At 33.0% G+C, this 20,860-nt stretch overlaps 1 protein-coding gene across 5 annotated transcripts in view; it reads right to left on the bottom strand.

The window, feature by feature from the left end:
* Positions 1-318: 318 nt before the first annotated feature.
* Positions 319-20,860, bottom strand: part of RNF138 (ring finger protein 138) — a 34,980-nt gene continuing 14,438 nt past the window's right edge. For 4 of the 5 annotated variants that reach the window (XM_025429218.3, XM_025429222.3, XM_025429223.3 and 1 more), the window contains 7 exons: positions 18,888-19,053; positions 17,592-17,707; positions 14,280-14,342; positions 7,042-7,098; positions 6,136-6,244; positions 4,519-4,626; positions 319-2,683 (listed from right to left, as the gene is read on the bottom strand). In XM_025429218.3, the coding sequence (XP_025285003.1) occupies positions 2,615-2,683; positions 4,519-4,626; positions 6,136-6,244; positions 7,042-7,098; positions 14,280-14,342; positions 17,592-17,707; positions 18,888-19,053 (688 nt within the window). In that variant the 3' untranslated portion in view covers positions 319-2,614. The remainder of the gene's footprint in view (positions 2,684-4,518; positions 4,627-6,135; positions 6,245-7,041; positions 7,099-14,279; positions 14,343-17,591; positions 17,708-18,887; positions 19,054-20,860) is intronic. The other variant, XM_025429220.3, reaches the window with a different exon arrangement.

Genomic DNA, 20,860 nt, shown 5'->3' on the forward strand with positions numbered 1-20,860 from the left:
TTAAGGGTAACTTCTCCATATAAAAGTGTTTATTAACCACTTAACTACTTTTCTGCCTCGTTGCTAATAGGACTTGAAAATCTTGTTGCATAAACACTTGACAAAATAGCCTTATGAGTTGATTAACACTTAAAATAAAGATAAAATAGGTTTATAAAGTTAAATCCAACATATAGCATCAGCATGTGGTAGCTTTCCCCTATCTACTTTTTGAAGTGCAAAATAACGGGTTATCTCCTACATGTCTTCCAGGGTGAGTTATGAGAATTAAATGTTATCATGTTTGCCTCTAGACAAAATTTTAATTAGACACACAAGTAGGAGAAAACCACTTTTAATTGAAAAATAAAGCAATACATCTCAAATAAGACTCTGTTTAACAACATAAACTGTAATTTGCTGAGGGAAATAGCTTTCCTATAAGTGGTACTGTGAAATTTAGGTTATCAGAAATCAATAGTTTCCCTCCTTTATTCTGACTCAGCTATAAGCATATTAAAAATAAGAATAAATTCACTTTTCATGAATTTAAACTGTAAATCTGTAAAGCCTGTCCCTATTCCTAATCCACTGACAAAAGGTGAGATTTTAAACAAACATTTCCATACTGAGTAATTCCCAGATAATAGCAAATAGTCAATATTTTCCTTATGAAAACGTTTATAGGAAAGACACACAAGACTATTATTGATATTTAACTAATCCACAAACTTCAAAACACAATTTCATCAAGATGATCTCTACTACAATTTTGCTTTAAAGAAACTCTCAAATCTCAGAATGGTTTAAAACTTGATATACTCGAAGTATTAACTTTGAAAGAAAGTAGTAAAGTTATTGCTTTAAACTGGAAAAACCTATGGTCAAAAATCTTTTAAAAAAGAGTTCATTAAACAGCTATTCTTACAATTACACTCATGTAACTGCAGAGAAAATGTTCAAGCACATAGTAAACATCACTCTTTCGAATGACAGAACAAAGGCATATGTTCATCAAGATGTATGGCTTTTTTGGTGATTGTTATTTCTACCCATAGTTATTACTGTTTGACTGAAAAACATTTTTACAAAACTCCACTTCCAAAATTAACATTTTTATTAAATCAAGTTAAAAAAAATGTTCACTGTAGAAAAGTCAACAAGGGCTTTAACAAAACCAAAATATACCCTTTCGTACAATATATGTATATATTAGCAGCAAACTACTTTTGAGATTTTCTTTTATGTTCTTTTAGTTATTTTAAAGAAAGCGTAAACAATGAATATTAGTATGGAATGTCAGCTAATATACTCTTCCTCTTTTCTGTGATTTAAGCCTTCTAGTACAAGTTATTTTGTGATTTTCATTAATAAATACTAAGAACAAACCCAGTTTTGACTAAGGAGTAGTGAAAAAGAGTGGCTGATAGCACCCATTCTCATTACTTCATAGTCATGCATTACCTTTGAGAGTAACAAATGAGCACCATATAAACAAGGTAATTATGTGTGTGTGTAAATTCAACTTTTAAGGTGTAATAGTAGCCAACTAGACCACTTAGCATTTTATTATTACTTTCTAAAAATTTGGTGATATATAAAATTTTAATCAAATCAGATAAATACTTCAATTCCATATTGCTTGTCCATTTTTAAAATTTTAATAGAAATTCTGTATATATATAACCTGACAAATTGCATGCATACATGTGTGTGTATATACACATACAAAAGTGTATGCATATATACATATACATCTTTAGCTTTGGATGAATTTCTAAACTGAGATGAAGCCAAACCTCTCATTTAAATATACATGTAGACTATGATATCACCAACTGAAAGTTTCTAATAAAAGTTTCATCTTAGCTAAAGAGAAATACTGGCTATTGAAAATTCTGAGGCCAAAGAGCTGTAATTCAGCTTAATATACTTTAGGCTTACAAATTAGCCAAACAGAATTTGAAATTACCAACAGTCCACTTAAGAAATAAATTTTTTTCTTAGTATTTCCTTCTAAAGCAAAAAGGGAGTGTCTTTACAATGAACTTTCATTTTTTTAAAGTTATAATTATTAAAGAAATCTCACAAGTCTTCAAAAATACTAAACATTATATAAATACAATTTTCTTATAGTTGAATTCTTCAGCTAGAATCTGTATTAAAAAATTTCCTTTGGATTGTTTCATTTAGCACTTCAAGTCTCCATTCTGCAACTCTGATAACTGGCTCAGATTTGGTAGGTTTGTATCAATCACATCTACTGTGTGTTACCTGTGTACAAGAACATCAATGGGAAGAACTGCACCAAATTTCAAAAGCAACATAAGGAAAAATTCAAGAATGTGTAATATAAAAAAGCTAAGTACAACAGGGAATCCCTTTTTTTCATTACATTAATGAAATATAATCCTTTCGGTATTTTTAAAGATATGTCCTAACTTTCAATTTTTAACTTATCAATAAGATGAAGCTTTTAGACAGCCCATCTTTATTTTTTAATTAAAAACCTAAACCAATAGACTGAATTACTTTTATTAATATACACATCAAGTTACTGAAACGGTGACTTCATGTAGTTTTCCCCTTAAAGATGGCACTTGCAGGTACAAAGATGCAGAGATGTCTATAGCCTTCAGATGTTTACTTGAAAAGATTCTTCAACAGCAGTTTGATACTGGGTTTCCTCATCTAGCTGAAGATTCTAAAAACAACAACGTCAACATGTCAATATGAAAAAAACATACTCAACTACTCAATACTTTGCCCAATACATTACACACACTTGAAATGGTTTATATTTACGTTACAATATATACACTATCCTTTAAAATATGACTTAAATACTTGAACTTTAGTAATTAAGTTCAGTTGTAATTAATCAAGAATAATTTTTATTAATTATTCTCAAATGGGATCAGCAGAGAATGAAATTTGAGAGTTACAGTACCTTATGATGAGGTTATTAATTAAAAGTATAGGTAAAGGTAACCTACAATTATAAATGATAATAAATTCTGTCATCGCTAGAAAAGAGTGTCAAGTGTCTAAAAACAAATTCATTTTATTTTTTTTAAAGATTTTATTTATTTATTCATGAGAGACACACACACAGAGAGAGAGAGAGAGAGAGAGAGAGAGAGAGAGGCAGAGACACAGGGAGAAGCTTCCCTCTGGAGAAGCAGGCTCCATGCAGGGAGCCCGATGCAGGACTCGATCCTGGGTCTCCAGGATCATGCCCTGGGCTGAAGGCGGCGCTAAGCCACTGGGCCACCCAGGGATCCCAACAAATTCATTTTAAAGAAAATAAGCATTTGTTGAATGAAGAGAACTGAATAGCAGCTTATTCATAACATGAAGCTAAAAACTATAGCTCATCAATCTTAGTTATACTCCCATTCTTCACTTAATTCTACTTGCTATCAGTTATGTCCTATGGGTTTGCTTTAAAATAGGCTTCCACTTGACAATCTCAAATAATTAAAATTACAAACTCTTTTGTGGCATAATATAACTGGACAATTAGGTCAAAAGTGGTTCATAAAATATATTTTTGTTTTTCCAAATCATAGTTCTCCACAGTAAACTTTCTTAAAGTGAGAGTTTAAGAATCTACAAGTATTTCATAAAAATGCTAAAATTATAAAAGTACACTTGAATTTTACGTTTGTTATTTTAAAACAGTATGACTAATAAACATGTAAATTCCACAAAATAGAAAAGCATTTATCAAGCCTGATATAATTTTAACAATGGAAAATTAGAAAAGAGAAAAATGTAAATTCTGTCCATGCCACTGTCAGAATTGCACATTGCCCGTGCTTACTTAAACTGGAAAACAAGTGTCAGCCATTCTTTGTCAGGATTAATACTGAATTGGTATGGTTTTAATTCATTCAAGTTGAATAAAATGTAATTTCAAAAAAAAAAAAGTCATCTAATTTTTTTTAAAAAATCATGACACATTTGGGAGGTATAAAGTAACCCCATGTTTTGATTTAGGGATTTGTTTTTATATTATATAACTTCCCTCATGCCCTGTGTTAAAGCCATCATCTAAGACCAGACTCTACTCAACTTGGCTTTATTTAATAATTAAGTTTCCTCATTTTTAAAAAGAATGTGTCTCACATGTAGATATGAGAACTCTGTTATAATAAGCAACTTATACTACATGAGAAATACACTCTCCTTCATCTGTTGTACCAATTTTACTTCTATAAGCACTTGGTACAACTATCCCTTAAATCTAGACAGTTTTCATATAAATCATCATTTTGTCAATCTAGGGGTTTGCTCTTCTTATGTTAATTATCCCTCTAGTATAGGAGGTGAACAGTAAATTCAATTTTCACCACTTCTCACAAGCCAAATTATTATTATAAAAACACCTATATTATTGTAAAAACAACAGAACTTGCTCTATAACCATCCAGTATGATACAGCAACTTGTCTCAAAACTCAAGTCTAGATCAAAAAAGTTAATTTAACTTGAATATTTATAGGGTACTTTCTTAAGCTTAAAGAATTTCACTTACCACAAATTCTCCATAATCAAACTGATGTCTTTGATTTAGATGACTAACGAAATTTCTAGTAATCTGGCTAGGATCTCCCCAAGGAAGAGACACACAAATAGGACATGTCTATGAGAAACAGAATGTTTAAGTAAAAAATAATGAAAAATAATCAAACATACTAATTATTTAAAGTATTAAAACAACACAGGCTTATGTTACTGAAAATATTTACATGAAAACCATTTCTGAGATCCAAATTTCAGGATAAAATCATTTCCTAATCAAATTACCTCAGATAAATTATATTAACACAACACAATAAAAATACAGATCTTATATATTGTTACTTAAATTGCCAACTACACAACTGTTTGAACAGAAACATCACACCCAAGCTTAATAATACCAATCATAGCTGCTATCATTAACCAGTATGTAATCTCATCTGAGCTACAAAACTATAATTATTAGCTTAATTTTATTTATAAGTAAAATGAAAGTGAAGTAAACTTTAAATTATATCCTTAAGGTTTCCAACGAAGGACACACTAAAAAGTAAATGGATGGTACGTTCAAATGAAATTAGAAGAAACTTTTGGGAACTTTTACAACTTTCTAGCCAAAGTTCATGCTGTGCTGAAAATAATGCAGAAACAAAAATTTGCCAATGTAATATAAAACAAATGAAATATCTTAAACGTGAGATTTTTTTCCTGGAGACATCTTTGGCAATTGTATTTGTTTACTGAACAGTAACTGACCCTCCCCTAATGAGCAAAGTAGGTGGTGTGTTTCCCTTAGTGCTATGTAAGAGTTTAAGGCAGCCTCAATAGATACTGAAGCATATTCTTTCAAAACTTTTTCTAGTATAAGCAAATAAAACCACTTAGAAATACCTATAATCCTTTTTATTTATAAAATTTTCCTACTACTCATGTCTGAAGAAAATACTTATATATCAAAATGTACAGCTAAAAAGAAATCTCTCTTCCAGCTCAGTTTCTCCTGTTCCATTCACAGTTGAAATCACTTACCTGTGTGACTCATGTTCCAAAAGAGGACTTGTAGGACCATTAACACAATGCTGGAATCCTGCACTCCACTCTGTCTCCCTCATTCATCAAAAAGATCTCACCCCTTTCTTACACAGCCTCAAAATGGCATCAAAAAGATATGTATGCATCAAAAAGTATGTTTCTTTTCCTTCCGTGCTTTATGCATTCATATACTAGATTCTGTAAGTGTATTTGTAAGTGTATTTACCTGCAGCAGAGCCATCAGACCAGATCCAGTTGCCTGCATCCTATAGACTAAGAAATCAAGAAGCTCCAACAGAGTCTGGTTCTGCCACTCCTCAAATGAAAATCCCCAGTTCACCTTTCACGATTTTACTTTCCTCCAGGCTGTTCTCCTATATTACCCATACAGTAAGCATCTCCCTTTTTATAAGTGAGTTACTGGAATTTTAAATATCTCATTCTGCTTCACAGGCATTAATGTTTTTGTTGACAAAAACCTACCTTAATGATAATGCCCCATTGAAATTTAAATCAACTACTTTCCCTTGTACACATGAAGTGAAATAAATGCAACAACATATTTAAGCAGAAGACTGTCTTAAATATGGGTACTTACCACAGGAACTATTTGAAATAGGTGATTACTGTTACAGTGATCCAGTAAACGTTGTCTGGTAAAATTTGATTCTTGACACAAGGGACACTTAAAGGTAGGATGCCCAGAACTATAAAATAATTTTAAATGAAATGTACTTACTTTGAAATCAAAACATAAAAATGATGCTTTCCCATTCTTTGGACAATTATTGTCTTTTTTTTAAGTTATACTTATTAGATTATTCAAAGATTCCCTCATTTTGAAAAAACTATTTTCAGTAAATGATCTACAACAGATGTTTCCAAACAATCTCAGTTTACAGTACCCTTAAAATATCTCAGTACATTTTTTTTGTGCTGAGGTGCTTTTGGCCTAAACAAAAACAAACCTAGCTGTTACGTCCTAAAAAAGTTTAGTCATTCAGATAAGGCCAACAGATGTCACTGTAACTCCCTTGAAAGTTGTAAATATCCTGTGGTGTCCCAGTTTGGAAAACCCATATCTAAGAACTCAAAACTTTTAAAAAGACTCCCATCAAAGTCAGATCTTTAGTCTATCCCAGTGTCTAGGAATCTAACGTACAAAATTCATAGGAAAAGTGAAAAACAAAAGCATCAATCATCAGAATGATCAACATTTCAAAACATTTTGAGGATCATGCATCACTGAAGTTTAATACCTCAGAATTTCAGCAAACGACAACTCTACCTAAATTATTCATGGAAGAAACCAGACCACAGTGAAAAAGGAGAGCTAGACTATTCTAATTTAACGTGATCTGTAAAAGCATCTGTGGCATTTATTTCTAAACTGCTAACCTAGCATTATGTCTGATGATTTCATTGAATAAAAAAATTGTATTTAAAAAAATCTATTATAAAGTAACAGATATTTACTAAAGTAGCAGAATTTTCAAAAGCTTACCTTGTATTCTCTTGATAAGTTTCTGTGTTATCAGATGTAGATGTTTCACTCCTATTACTAAGAAACACAGAGGGGGGGAAAAGTTAATACCTCAAGTAATAAAGTACATTACAGACTCATTAAGTTCAATCACTAATGAAAATTACTAGTCTGAATTTGTTTTAAAAGCCTGAACTTCAGGATGCCTGGGTGGCTCAGTCAGTTAAGTGTCCGACTCTTGATTTCGGCTCAGGTCATCATCTCAGGTTTGTGAGATACAGAAACATGTAGGCTCCATGCTGGGTGTGGACCCTGCTTGAGGTACTCTCTCTCCCTCTCCCTCTGCTCCTCCCCTGCACATACATGCCCTCTCTCTAAAAAAAAGAAAAAGGCAACTTCAAATAGTTCTAAACTATGAAATAATTGTGGCCTTAATTAGTTTTTAAATAAATTCTGGTTAGAAAATTGCTTATTAAATCCTTATTCACATCCTTTAAAATTAATTGATGTAGTTACAAATAGGTAGAGAATATAGAATTTTGCAGAATTATCTTAAATCCCTAGCATGGTATTTCCCCAGGTTCTTCAGACTTTCAAAGAGACTCTTCTACCTAGCCTACTAGGTTTTTGAAGGGTGGGACAGAAGCAAGAATTTGTGAACTTTTTGACTTGTCACAGAATATGGTTTAAAGCTGCGGCCTCCAAAGTAGAGTAGGTCTAAGAAAACATTTAAATGTTCATTATGTTCATATTTCTCAAAAAGGAAATAGGCTTTCCAACATTTATTATACAGAACAATATGACATCCTCAATGGGACCTTATGCCAGAGCCATATGTTATATGCAGTCTCAGAGAAATTCAGAGGGAAGGGTGCATATATCCCAGATGGAGACTGTCACTTATGCCTTACAGAATTTCATCAAAGTGGTCAATTTTATAGAAATAAGATCTTTCAACAGCAGACACATTAACAGAAATTAGACAGGCAGTGGGCAAAAAACTATCATATAGATATCTGTTCTTATATCTCAATGGCAGAGTTAAAAGAGTTTTTAAACCTAGAAAACTGCTTATTCATTTTTCTTTTATAAAAAAAACAAGCAGTACTATATCAGCTGCCTAACATATCCTTTTCTTTTTGAACTTTCTTTTTTTGATTTTTCATAATAAAACTACATGCAACAAGGCTGTATTTGATGTAGGCACTCTCCCAATGACAGTCCCTTCTAAGAAGATAACCATGTTATCTCCCCACATGCATCTATCCTATGCTGAGCCAGCAAGCAAGCCTCCTAGTTTTCACTTCCAAAGAGAAGACTAGTAAGTAAACCACTATTTTCTGTATCTTTCCAGCAGATACTAATCTGCCTCTTCAGGTAAAGGTGGCATTTTAACAATGTGAAGAATAAACACCTTTTTAAAATAAACTCAAACTATGGAGACCTTTCCCTCTCCCTCTAGCTCCCCAACTCATACACCTGTGCAAGCGCTCTCTAAAATAAGTAAATCTTAAAAAAAAAAAAAAAAAATCTAGAAAGTATAGTCAACAATACTGGTTTTAGTAAAAGTATTTCTGCGACTTTAACAAAAATTTCTTATAACATTAGGTAAAGTAAAATTTTTAAAGTAATGATTTCATCTTTATCTCACTTAAATTTTACATGTATAATGTAGGTAAAGCACCAGTACTGTAAAATACATGAACAGTTTTTAATATTTCATATTTTAAAGATTTATTTATTTTAGAGAAAGAGAGGGAGCAGAGGGAGAGACAGAGGGAGAGAAGCAGACTCCGTGCTGAGTGCAGAACCTGACGCAGGGCTCAATCTCACAACGCTGAGACCATGACCTAAGCCAAAACCAAGAGTCAGACACTTAACCAACTGAGACACCTTGGTGCCCCACATACAGTTTTTAAATAAACATATGCATACTTGATTTTTTTTCACTGATGGGGTATACAATCACAAAAGTGATTTAAAACATTTTAAGGGCAGGCCAGGTGGCCCAGTGGTTTAGTGCCACCTTCAGCCCAGGGCCTGATTCTGGAGACCTGGGATCGAGTCCCACGTCAGGGCTCCCTGCATGGAGCCTGCTTCTCCCTCTGCCTGTGTTTCTGCCTCTCTCTCTCTCTCTGTGTCTCTCATGAATAAATAAAATTAAAAAAAAAAACATTTTAATATCAAATTTAATGCCCTTTTCAAATGCTTTCTCCCTTCCCTCTCTCATTACAGTCCTCTATTTTCCAATAGAACTAATGATAATTCAATAGAACTGATGATAATTCATCACTCCGGCCCATTCTAATCATCCTATACCACATCTGGGCTACTGGTAGCCTACTCATTTATTCCAAAAAAGCATGAATGAGTTCAACAACTGGCACCCTATTATCAAGTAAAATTTTTAAAAGATAATTTCATTTGATGCAGAAAAAGCATTCAATAAAATTCAACCTCCGTAATGGAAACAAAACCAAAAACCCTGATCACAATGCTTTTAAAAATACAAATGCCTAGACTCTATCAGAATACCTGGGAATGGTGCCTAATATACATAATTTTTTAATTTCATAAAATATTCTGATTGGAACAGACTCATTTAATGGGGAAATCTTAAATTCAGAGTGATAGCATCATTACACAGATAAAGAATACCTATGTTAGAAAATTACAGTAAACATAATACTTAATAGTAAAATTTTAGATGCATTCTCACTTAAAATTAAAAACAAGAAAAAGGTGCTTGTTATATAATATTGAATAGAGATCCTAGTTAGGCAATAAATTGACATGAAGCACTAAGAGATAAAATCATATTAAAAAAAAAACAAAATAAACTAGGGGTGGTAGAAGGGGAGGAGGGTGGGGGGTGGGAGTGAATGGGTGACGGGCACTGGGGGTTATTCTGTATGTTAGTAAATTGAACACCAATAAAAAATAAATTAAAAAAAAATAATAATTTTCCATATAATAAATCTAAAAGAATCTACAGGTAAATTATTTGGTGCTATCAGAACTAGTAAGTCAACAGTTGCTAAATACAACCTTAATGTAAAAATCTGTACTATTCCTACTCACTAGTAATAACCACTTAGATTATGAAACAGGAAAAAAGATCTATTTGTATAGCAACAAAAACTATAAAGTTTTACTAGGAAAAGATATAACAAAACATACATGCTCTAAATGGAATTCTTTTAGTACATTTTTAAAAAATACTCTTTTAAAAAAGAGATGGGTCACCTTGGTGGCTCAGTCAGTTAAGTCTCTGCCTTTGGCTCAGGTCATGATCCCAGGGTCCTGAAATGGAGCCCCATGGTGGGCTCTCCCCACTCCCTCTTCCCCTCCCTACTTGTGCTCTCTCTCTCTCAAATGAATAAATGAAGTCTTTAGGAAAAAAAGGTAGAGATAGGCTGTATTTCTAGGAGGGAATAATCAGTATCATAGGATGTCAATTCCCTCCAAATACATGATTTCAATATTCAGCCTCTATAATGCTTCTGATCAAAATCTCTTCAGAGATTTTCAGGAGACTCAAAAGTCTGATCCTAAAATTCATATGAAATTATCAAAGGGCCAAGAACAGCAGAGACAAGTTTATAAGTAAACCAAGAAAGGAAACTTTCCTTACCTGACATTAAGATTTATTGTTAAAGCCATGGTAATTAAGATAGCCTGATATCAGAGAAATAAACAAGTGAACCAACAGAACAGAATAAAGAGATGTATAGGACTGAAATGGCATTGTAAATCAGTGAGAAAAAACTGACCCAACAAATAGTACTGGGACAAATGACTAATGATATGGGTAAAATTTTTCCTACCACACATTACACATCCAAAATAAATGTGAAAAGCAAAGATTTAAAACGTTAAAGAAGAAAAGATCTTATAACCTTGATAGAGGAAAAAATTTCTCAAGCATGACACAAAAAGCAAAAATCATAAATAATTATACACACACACACACACACACACACACACACACACACACATACTTTTGTACATCAAAAGACACCACAACAAAACTAGACAAAAACTGAGCAAAGACATTTGTCATCAGGAAACAAAAGCCAGAACAGACAAGATAGGACTACCTTAATTAAAAAGCTTCTGCATAGCTAAGGAAACAATCAATAGAGTGAAAAGATGACCTATGGAATGGAAGAAAATATTTGTAAACTATGTCTCCGATAAAGGGTTAATCTCCAAAATATCTAAGGAACTCCTACAACTTAACAGCAAAGAAACTACCAACCCAATTATAAAATAGGCTAAAAGCTTGAATAAATAATTCTCAGATGATATACAAATGGCCAAGAGATATATGGAAAGATGCTCAAGGTCATTAAACAATTGAGAAATGCAAATCAAAACCACAACGAGTTATATTCACCTCATACCTGTTATGATAGCTACTATCAAAAGAACATAAAACAAGTGTGAGTGAGGGTATAGAGAAATTAAAACCTTTGTACACTGTGGTGGAAATGCAAAAATGGTGCAGCCACTGTGGAAAACAGTAGGGAGGATTCCCCTCCCCCCCCAAAAAAAACCAAAACTATCATATGATCCAGCAATGTTACCTGTGGGTATTTATCCAAAACAACTGAAATCAGGATTGTGAAGAAATATTAGCATTCCCATGTTCACTGTGGTGCTATTCATAAAAGCCAAGAGGCAGAAACAATCTTGTGAATGCATAAATATACAAAGATATGAATGGATAAAGAAAATGTGGTATATATTTACCATTCAGCCTTAAAAGGAAATCCTACAAATGAATGAATCCTGCAAATGACAACATGAATGAACCTTGAGAATGTTCTAAGTTAAATAAGCCAGTCACAAGCACAAATACTGCATGATTTCACTTATATGAAGTATGCAAAATAGTCAAACTCAGAGAAGCAAAGAATAGAATGGTAGCTGCCAGAGCCTAGGAGAGGGTGAAATGGGGAGTTACTAACCAACATGTATAAAATATCACTTATGCAAGGTAGGTTCTAGAGATTTGCTGTACAACACTGTGCCTATACTATAAGTAAGAATACTATATGACACACTTAAAAATCTATTAAATAAGTTAGCTAGCCAGCTCATGTTAAGTATCCTTCCCAAAATTAAAAAAAAAAAAAAAAAAAAGAAAAAAAAGAAAAGAAAAGAGGCCTTTGGCTGGCTCAGTTCGAAGAGTGCAATTCTTGATCTCTGGGTTGTGAGTTTCAGCCCCAGGTTGTGCGTAAAGATTACTTAAATAAATAAAACTTAAAAAAAAAAAAAAAAAGGAAGAGGGGGGCCTGGGTGGCTCAGTAGTTAAGCATCTATCTGCCTTTGGCTTAGGTTGTGATCCTGGGGTCCTGGGATCAAGTCCCACATCAGGCTCCTTGCAGGGGAGCCTGCTTCTCACTCTATGTTTCTGCCTCTCTCTGTCTCTTATGAATAAATAAAATCTTTAAACAAAGAAAGAAAAAAGAATTAAAATTATGTAGGACTATGCCAAATTAAACACTATAAATCGCAATAGTTCTTAAAGCAAAGCTTTCAAACTACTAAAGTATTTCTAGTTTTTTAAAAATATGTAAAAATATGAAGAAAAATCTCAAAGTCTGTTTTTTTTCAAAGTCTATGTTTATGTGTTTTACAAAATGGCCAAAAAAACACATTTAATTCTGAATTATATATATATATATATATATATATATATATATATATATATATATATATATATACAGACACAAGCACACCACACACACACACACAAATACGTGGAATAAAGGATTAGCATCCACAATATATAATGAATGCTTATAAATAAGAAAAATTTTATCTAATACTTGTACCAGATTCCTTAACAGTTATTTAGCAGGGCATCTAGGTGGCTCAACGGTTAAGCATCTGACTCTTGATTTCAGCTCAGGTCATGATCTCAGGGTCATGAGATCAAGCCCCATATGGGCTCCTCACTGGATGTGGATATGGCGCCTGCTTAAGATTCTCTCTCTCCCTCTCTCACTCTGTACCCCCCACACCCATGCCCTGTACCTGCGTGCTCTCTCCTGCACTTGCTCAAAAAAAAAAAAAGGTTTTTTAGCCACTTAAAATGTTCAACATCTTGGAGAGAAATTTGTTAGGAACAACATAAGACTGCTTGCAACTTTCATTCTCTTAGTCTTTGTGAAGAGCTATATTTGGACTAAATATGTAAACCTACTGATACCTACTTATTAATGTTTACAAAGAGTTAAAATTAGTAGGAAAAGCCTACAAACAGACCAAACAATTTGGTCTGGAAGATAAATAAAATATGTCTGGTATCTTAATGATTATATGCATCTTCCCTCCCTCTCCTCCTCTTCCTCACTTCTATAGAGGCTAAAGAAATCAGGAAGCATAGTCTTATAGATTAAAACCAGAATTTTATTGTTATGAACTAGAAATGGCCTTAAACAACTAGCCCTGCTATATAATTACGACAAGCTACCCCTTACTAATGCAATAATTTTGTTAAATATCCTCTAACATTTATTACTTTATAGTAAACAGTTCTACCTTGAATGATTTGACTGAAACTAGTGGGCTAGTTTATCTTGAACTGCTCAACTGGTAGTTAAACTGTTTATATATACAGAAAAGGGGACTGCATCTGTTTTACTCATCCCTGTATATTCTAGAACATGTAGAGTGTGCCCAGTATTTAAAAGTATGATAAATCTACATTGAATTAATCAAATGATCTAATGGATTTATTTTGAAATATTTTTTACTGCTGAGATAGGTACATGCAAATACCACTTTAAGAATTTCTACAGCCATGGAGTTCAGAGTTTAAATCATCCATTTGTACATATGAGGGAATACTATAAACCATATTCTGAGAAAACACATGCTCTACTCTTAGGTAGTCTTTTGACTTTGCCACAGAGAGGTCTTTTTTAAAGCAATGAATATTCATAAAATGCCACTAAATCCTGCTCAGCTATTAATTATATGGCTCTGTTCTTAATCAGCAATATAAAATGTATCTGTTCTCTAGTTACTTGACAAAGAGTAAGACCTTAAATTTTCCAAATTGAGCTGTTTATCAAAAGCTTAGCTTCTGGCAATAATCTTCAAGGAAAACTACATGAATATACAGATTCTCTCCATCCTACCACCACACCTAGATTAAGCCAGAAATATCAGAGAAAAGTCTCTAGAAGAAAAGTTTTTATCATATGCTACAGTGAAGGAGGCCTTTAAATTACAGCCCTATGTACCTTGTTTTGTATTTACCACAGGAAAGATGACGTTTAACTGTATGGTTTCTCCTTTTCAGGATGCTATGGGCAAAATCATTTCAGTATCATTTCTTTTAGTATCAGAAATACCTATGTTTCTCATTAGAAACTATTTTGTTTACAATATCACAGACTGTTAATAACTTAATGGATATTTTATTCTTTGTACTAGCTACTTGGAAGCTGTGAAACATAGTTTATAAGATATTACAATATATTTGGCTACTAACTGAAATCCTTATATATTTGGTATCTTTTGCCTCCCCCGATCTTCTCTCCTCCATTTTTCACCATGCTTTGTGTACTGACAGACTAACCTGCATCAACAGGCTCCCCTCTCTGCTTCCCAGTTGGGTTCAGCCCAGCTGGCAATTGGAAGGGTAAAACAAGAGGAGAGTTAGGATATTTATTTCCCAGACTCTTTCCCAGCAAAAGTGCCTTAGCTGGCTGCATACCTCCCAACTGCTCTCTTTATACAGCTTACTTTCTTCCAAGAAAGTATCTACTTCTTCCCCTCCTCTGCTTTCAGCAGACCCAGTACATCACTCACTACTTGTGATTTCTAGCTGCTCACATAGTATATCCAACACTCTACTCTTTGAAAATAGTCCCTTTAAAGGCTACATTCTCCTCAAACTACTTAATTTGAGCATACTATCTCTTTCCTCCCAAGACCTTTACTATATATTCTGGCTTCACATCTTCTATTTCCTACCATTAAAAAAACAAAAACAAAAGCAAAAACAGACAAAAAAAACCCTTATTTTCCTTCCTTCACCAATTTCCTTACTAATTATTCATAAATAAACCCAATTTTTCCATTACAATTAGAATTTTGTATAGGACTTAAAATTAAGACCAAGAAGCCCTTTCTAGATTTCTAGATTTTAAAAAGACAGACAGTAAACAAATAAATATAATAAAGTGATAGAGGGTCTAGTTGGAGAATAAAGAACAGTTCTACCAAAAGGAAGAAATTCTAGAGGTCAGGAAAGATTTTACTGAGTAATACTTGGTCTAAATCTTCAAGAGAAAAAAAAGTCCACTGACTGGCTAAGTATGGGTTGGGTGGTGGGAAAAGGTACTACTACCGGTAAAAGTATGGAGGTGAGGGAATGATGAAGGTGATAATTAAAAACTAACATTTCCAAGAAAGGGACTCTTCAATATGCTTTATCTTTATTAACCTATTTATTGTCTCCCAACCCAATGAGGTACTAATAGTATCACTACTATCCTCCTTTTTAAAACAGATTTAAAAAAAAATAAACTGAGGTGCTGTTTCTTGTCAAAATCATACAATTAGTAAGTGACAGAGCCTGGGACCCAGGCAGTCTGACTCCAAGAGTTCATTTTTTAAAAATCACTAACTTATACTGCTTCTCAAGGAAATAGTACAAATAATTCAATATGGTTAAGGCATATGATGCAATGATGGTTAGCCAAGAAAAAGAAAGACTAAAAAAGGCATGGGAAAGTGCCAGATCAGAAAGCACCTTAGAATAGAGAATTTTGTTGGATAAAACAGTAGCTGGATTTTAGATCATGGAATCTCTTAAGAATCTCAGCATTCTTTCCCCAGAAAAATTTGGCAGTTCAGGTAGTTCACAGAGTCTTTACTGGCCCATGGAGTCCAGGATAAGAAACACTGGTATGGGGCCATGTTAATTCACTGACAATGTACAAGGAGAAAGGAATAAGGACAGGATGAAAGAGATCAGAATAGCACTTGTGAAATATCACTTTGGCAACAGTGAACAGGACGGGTTAGAGGAGGACCACCAAAAGACTATTGTAATAGTTCAAGTGAGAGATGATGAAGGCTCGAACTAGAGAAGTGACAACAGTATTAGAAGAAAAGCATAGATGAGAAATACTGCTATCAGAAATCAAACTGGATCTGAGAAGTAAGAGAGAAGGCAGCAAGACTCCTGAGAAGAAACTCCAGTCCTTTAACAAGCAGTGATTACACAAATCATACATACACTAGGAACTTTGCTAAGAACCAGAGGTACAATGTTAAACAAGACAAACACCACCTAACACTTAAGAATAATCTACGAGGCCAATAACAAATTGCTGAGTAATTTCAGTACAGTAGAAGCACAATAATAAAGCACAGGGATGAAGAAATCTGAGGAGATTTTTTTTTTTTTTTAATTACAAAATAGGAGTGACCCATTTCATCCAATGACACTAAGCCAAGTAAAATGAGAATCTAAAAGAATTTTGCAGACTAGGCAATCAGAAAATTACTCAAGACTAGAACAGTTTCAAATGAGGAATAGAGTATGAACCTATAGTATGAGTGCTTAAAAGTGGTTCATTACTGAAAATTAGCAGCACATGAAATGCCACTGAAACAAAATCTTAAAAGACTCTGCTTAACACACTCTCTCCTGAAAGCCTTTCTATAATACTGCCAATACTGCCTTTCCTTACACAACTATGTGTGTGCTTGCTATTGTTTAAAATCTAAGCACTTTATCATCTAGAATACCTGCATAGGTGGTAATATTACAAAGAAAAGCAAGGGAATGGATAACCTAAAAGAGAAGAGTGGTTACCTCTGGGAGTATGTGGTTCAAAAGGACATGGGCTCACAAGGAGATTCTAATACCCTGAAGAATGTCCTATTTCTCAATCTGGTTTATAGTGGGTAACTGGATATTCATTTTATCACTACTTAAAAAAATCATACATGTGTATTTTGGTCATTACTCTGTGTAAAGTATACATTCCATAAAAATGTTTAATATACAAACATCAGAGACAATAAGATATATCAAACCAAAATCTAGCTTAAAAAAAGGGGGAACTAAAATAGAACTAAGAATTCAATATACTAAGTCTCATTTTTATATGACATTTTTTTCATGAATTAAAATTTCAAACAACTCTTTCTCAGATAGCAAATAAAGATTTTAGTTGAAAGGAATTTTCTTTAGTTTTCAAGTTAATTTCAGTTGCAAAAGAAAACAGCCTTCAATTCTCACGTTTGTTTTTTATTCAAAATGTAGATTGTTTTTTTTTTAGAATTATTTTCAAATAACATAAGCTTAAGTATATCATGAAGAAGAAAAAAAGAAAAGTATATCATGAAGATACTCTCCCAGATGCAATCTTACAGGAGTTAAACAAACTTGAAGACAAATCTTACAGATCTGTTACTTGGCAATTTACTTTAAACACACACACATACTCAAAATAAAAAACACCTTATTATATAATTCCCCAAACAATTCCATTTCAACTACAAAAATTCTCTTTTTAAGAATAAATATTGCTTACCTGTTCCCTACTGAATCTTGAGAGATCTGAAAGTTTGGAATGATAGAGGAAACACCATATTCATCTTGATACTTCTTACAAGATTTGTAATGATGTCTCATGCGATAGAATTTAATCTGTAAATTATTGATCAAAATATAATGTGATTTTTAATTTCAAATAGAATTCATAAGATTTGAGATATTGTCAACAGGAGAAAAACAAGATAAACGTAACTAAATATTCCATTTAAACAAGAGTTTTTTCATGTAAATGATTTAATTCTTAAGTGGAAGCTGAAAATAAGTATTAAGTATTTGTCCTTTAGATACAGATATAAACTCACTGCAAAAAATATTAACAAATAAATTTACATTTGAAACTACACTACCGATAATAGACTTTAAATAAGCAGTAATAGATTGCCTTATGTTATTGGGCATTTCTTTATTCTTTATTGCGTCCAGGTAGAGTTAGAAAGTGCTTTAAAAAAAATTAGGTTCCCAGGTTAACATCTGGAACATTTTTCAGTTTCTCACTGAGGAGCAGGGCCTGAATCTCTCAAGTGTATTTTCCAGTTTCACTTCATTGCCCTGTCAGTTAACACTTCCTTCAAAGAGATGGAAAAGCAGATCTGACTTGTGTGAATGCATGAAATAGCAACTGGTTTTGCTCACTGACTTTATTAGCTGTTTGAAAAAGTGGCTGCAATAAATCCATAAACATATGGATATACTCAAAGCCTAATCACCCCTCACTATTTCACTCCCTCTTCAACTGATAGAATAAAATCCAGACTAGAGAGTTAATGCCAGTTATTTGCCAACACCTGGTTTTCTTACCCGTTCCTTAAAAATTAGCCTTCTGCAAAATATTTTGTGATTTCTTAAACACATGAATACAAGGTAAAGCAGGCAGCTAAAGAGTTCCTTGACTACATAAATCCATTTGGCCCATTTCTATATACAAAATTACAATAATGATGCTGCTACCATCACAATTTGTACCAGAATAAGGTTTAAATGAGTTAAATGCCAGTTTGCTCAATTAATAGGTAATCTGTGAACAATTACTTTGAGAAAAATGCCCTGTTAAAAATTATGACAAATTCACAAGTTATATCTTTCAGTCTCTGTTCTCAACAAGTTTATAATCTATTAAGATCTACCATCAGTTTGTTTGGCCTTTCTACCCAATTTAAGTTAATTTCTTTCTCATCAAACCAGCACCTACCAAGAAAATTCCAACAGGAATTTGACTTTCGAAGCAGAACAGAACCTTCATTTTCAAAGAAGAGCTATGTCAAATTTACTCTACCTGTTTTGCACAGCATCTGCAGCTACCAGAAAACTTCCTCATGATATTTTCAAGGTCTAAGGCCCGTTCAGGACATGCTCTCTCTCTTCTAGTCACATTTCCACGACAGAGAGGACAATGTATTCCGCTTTCTCTCATTGCAGTCAGGAAACATTTTCTACAGAAACTAAACCAAACATTATGACATGTCAACTACAGAAAAAAAAGACTCTTTTCATTTCTATGATTAAACACAATCATGTGGTTATGGATATGTATTCATGTTAAATGAGTTAGGCTATGCAAATGTACTCATAGAATTTTAAAAATTGTACACATATTTCTCAGAGTCTAAGACTAATAATTAAACTAAATGGGAATATAAAAGATATTGCACTCAATTATGCTTTAAACTTTTTAACATAATATATGAAAAATAAGTATTAACACTACATAACATTATCAGAGGAAGGATGGTACAAAGCAATGACTGATTGGCTTCTCCTGTATCATTTAGTAACTGTTACCTTATGCAACACATTCAGTGATACTAGATCTCCATTTCTTCCCCTTATAAAATGAAAGAATAGACCACATCAGCTTTTGTCTCAAACTGATAAACTTCAAGATATTCCACAAGATATTAATAGGTCTACCACCAAATGGTGCATAAATTGATTTGGGAAATTCTAGGATAACATTCAAGTTTCTCTGCTAGGAAAAATGTTAAGTATTACTCAAACTTATATTGCCAGGAAATATGAAAATTTCCCACAACAATGTGCAATGGAACACAATTTGAGAAATATTTAAAGACCCTTCCAGCTCTAAACATCTCTAAATGTTCTAATTAGAACCAAACTCACTAAAAATCTTTATTTCTTCTCTCCTAACACAAATAACAAACTTGATCATTTAGCTTTAAAAATAAATAAATAAATAAATAGGGGATCCCTGGGTGGCTCAGCGGTCTGGTGCCTTTGGCCCAGGGCGCGATCCTGGAGTACTGGGATGGAGTCCCACGTCGGGCTCCCAGCGTGGAGTCTCCTTCTCCCTCTGCCTGTGTCTCTGTCTCTCTCTCTCTTTGCTCTCTCTCTATATCTATCATGAATAAATAAATAAAATCTTTAAAAAAAATAGATAAATGACAGCCATCTGCATCTGGAGTCCAGAAGTACATATAAATTTAATCCAATCACCTATACATGCAAATATTCAATCTTTCTCCTCTAATAAAAGTTGAGAACAAACAGGTAATAAGTGATCATAGAAAATGAGTTTCCTAACTATGTAGCATTGAACAAGTCACTTTTTCCTCTGCAGTTTCCTCACCCATAAAATACTTACAGTTGAAACAACTGTTCAGAGGATTAGAAGAGGTAATACAGTAAAATGCTTATCACAGTATTTTTGACAGTTATAAAGTCCTCATAGTAACTAATATCACTAACATAGAATTTGATATGAGTACTAAGGCCACAAATTAAAATATTAAAAATATTTATCATAAGAAAAAAATTCATCATAACCTAGAGTCAAAAAAATGCAAAGTAAACATGACTGAGATACCATCTTTCAGCTGTCAAACTAAAAACTGGCTTTAAAAATAATAACCAGTGTTAGAAGAGATATAAAAGAAAGGAGTAATCTATATTTCTGGGTAACAATTTGTCAGTACTTATCAAAGTCTTTATTAAAGAGGGCATCCTAAAAGTCTTAGTGCCATTCTGAGCTTTAATAATTTTGGAAAGTATGAAAACTAGAAAGCTACAAAATCATCATTTGTAAGTTCAACTGTTAAAAACTGAAATTTAACTGTCTATATATCTTGTAGATTTTGAATAATAAATTTTTAACTTAAATTCTTTGTTTCAGTCACTGTTTGCATTCTGTAATCAAAGAGGGGAAAAAAAGAAGGGAGGATGAGTCAGAAAAAAAAAGGAAGACTAACCGGAGCAATGGTCTAGACCATGGAAAGGTCTACATTAAGGCAG

This window comes from Canis lupus, chromosome 7 (genome assembly GCF_003254725.2).
Source record: "Canis lupus dingo isolate Sandy chromosome 7, ASM325472v2, whole genome shotgun sequence".
Classification (NCBI taxonomy): domain Eukaryota; kingdom Metazoa; phylum Chordata; class Mammalia; order Carnivora; family Canidae; genus Canis; species Canis lupus.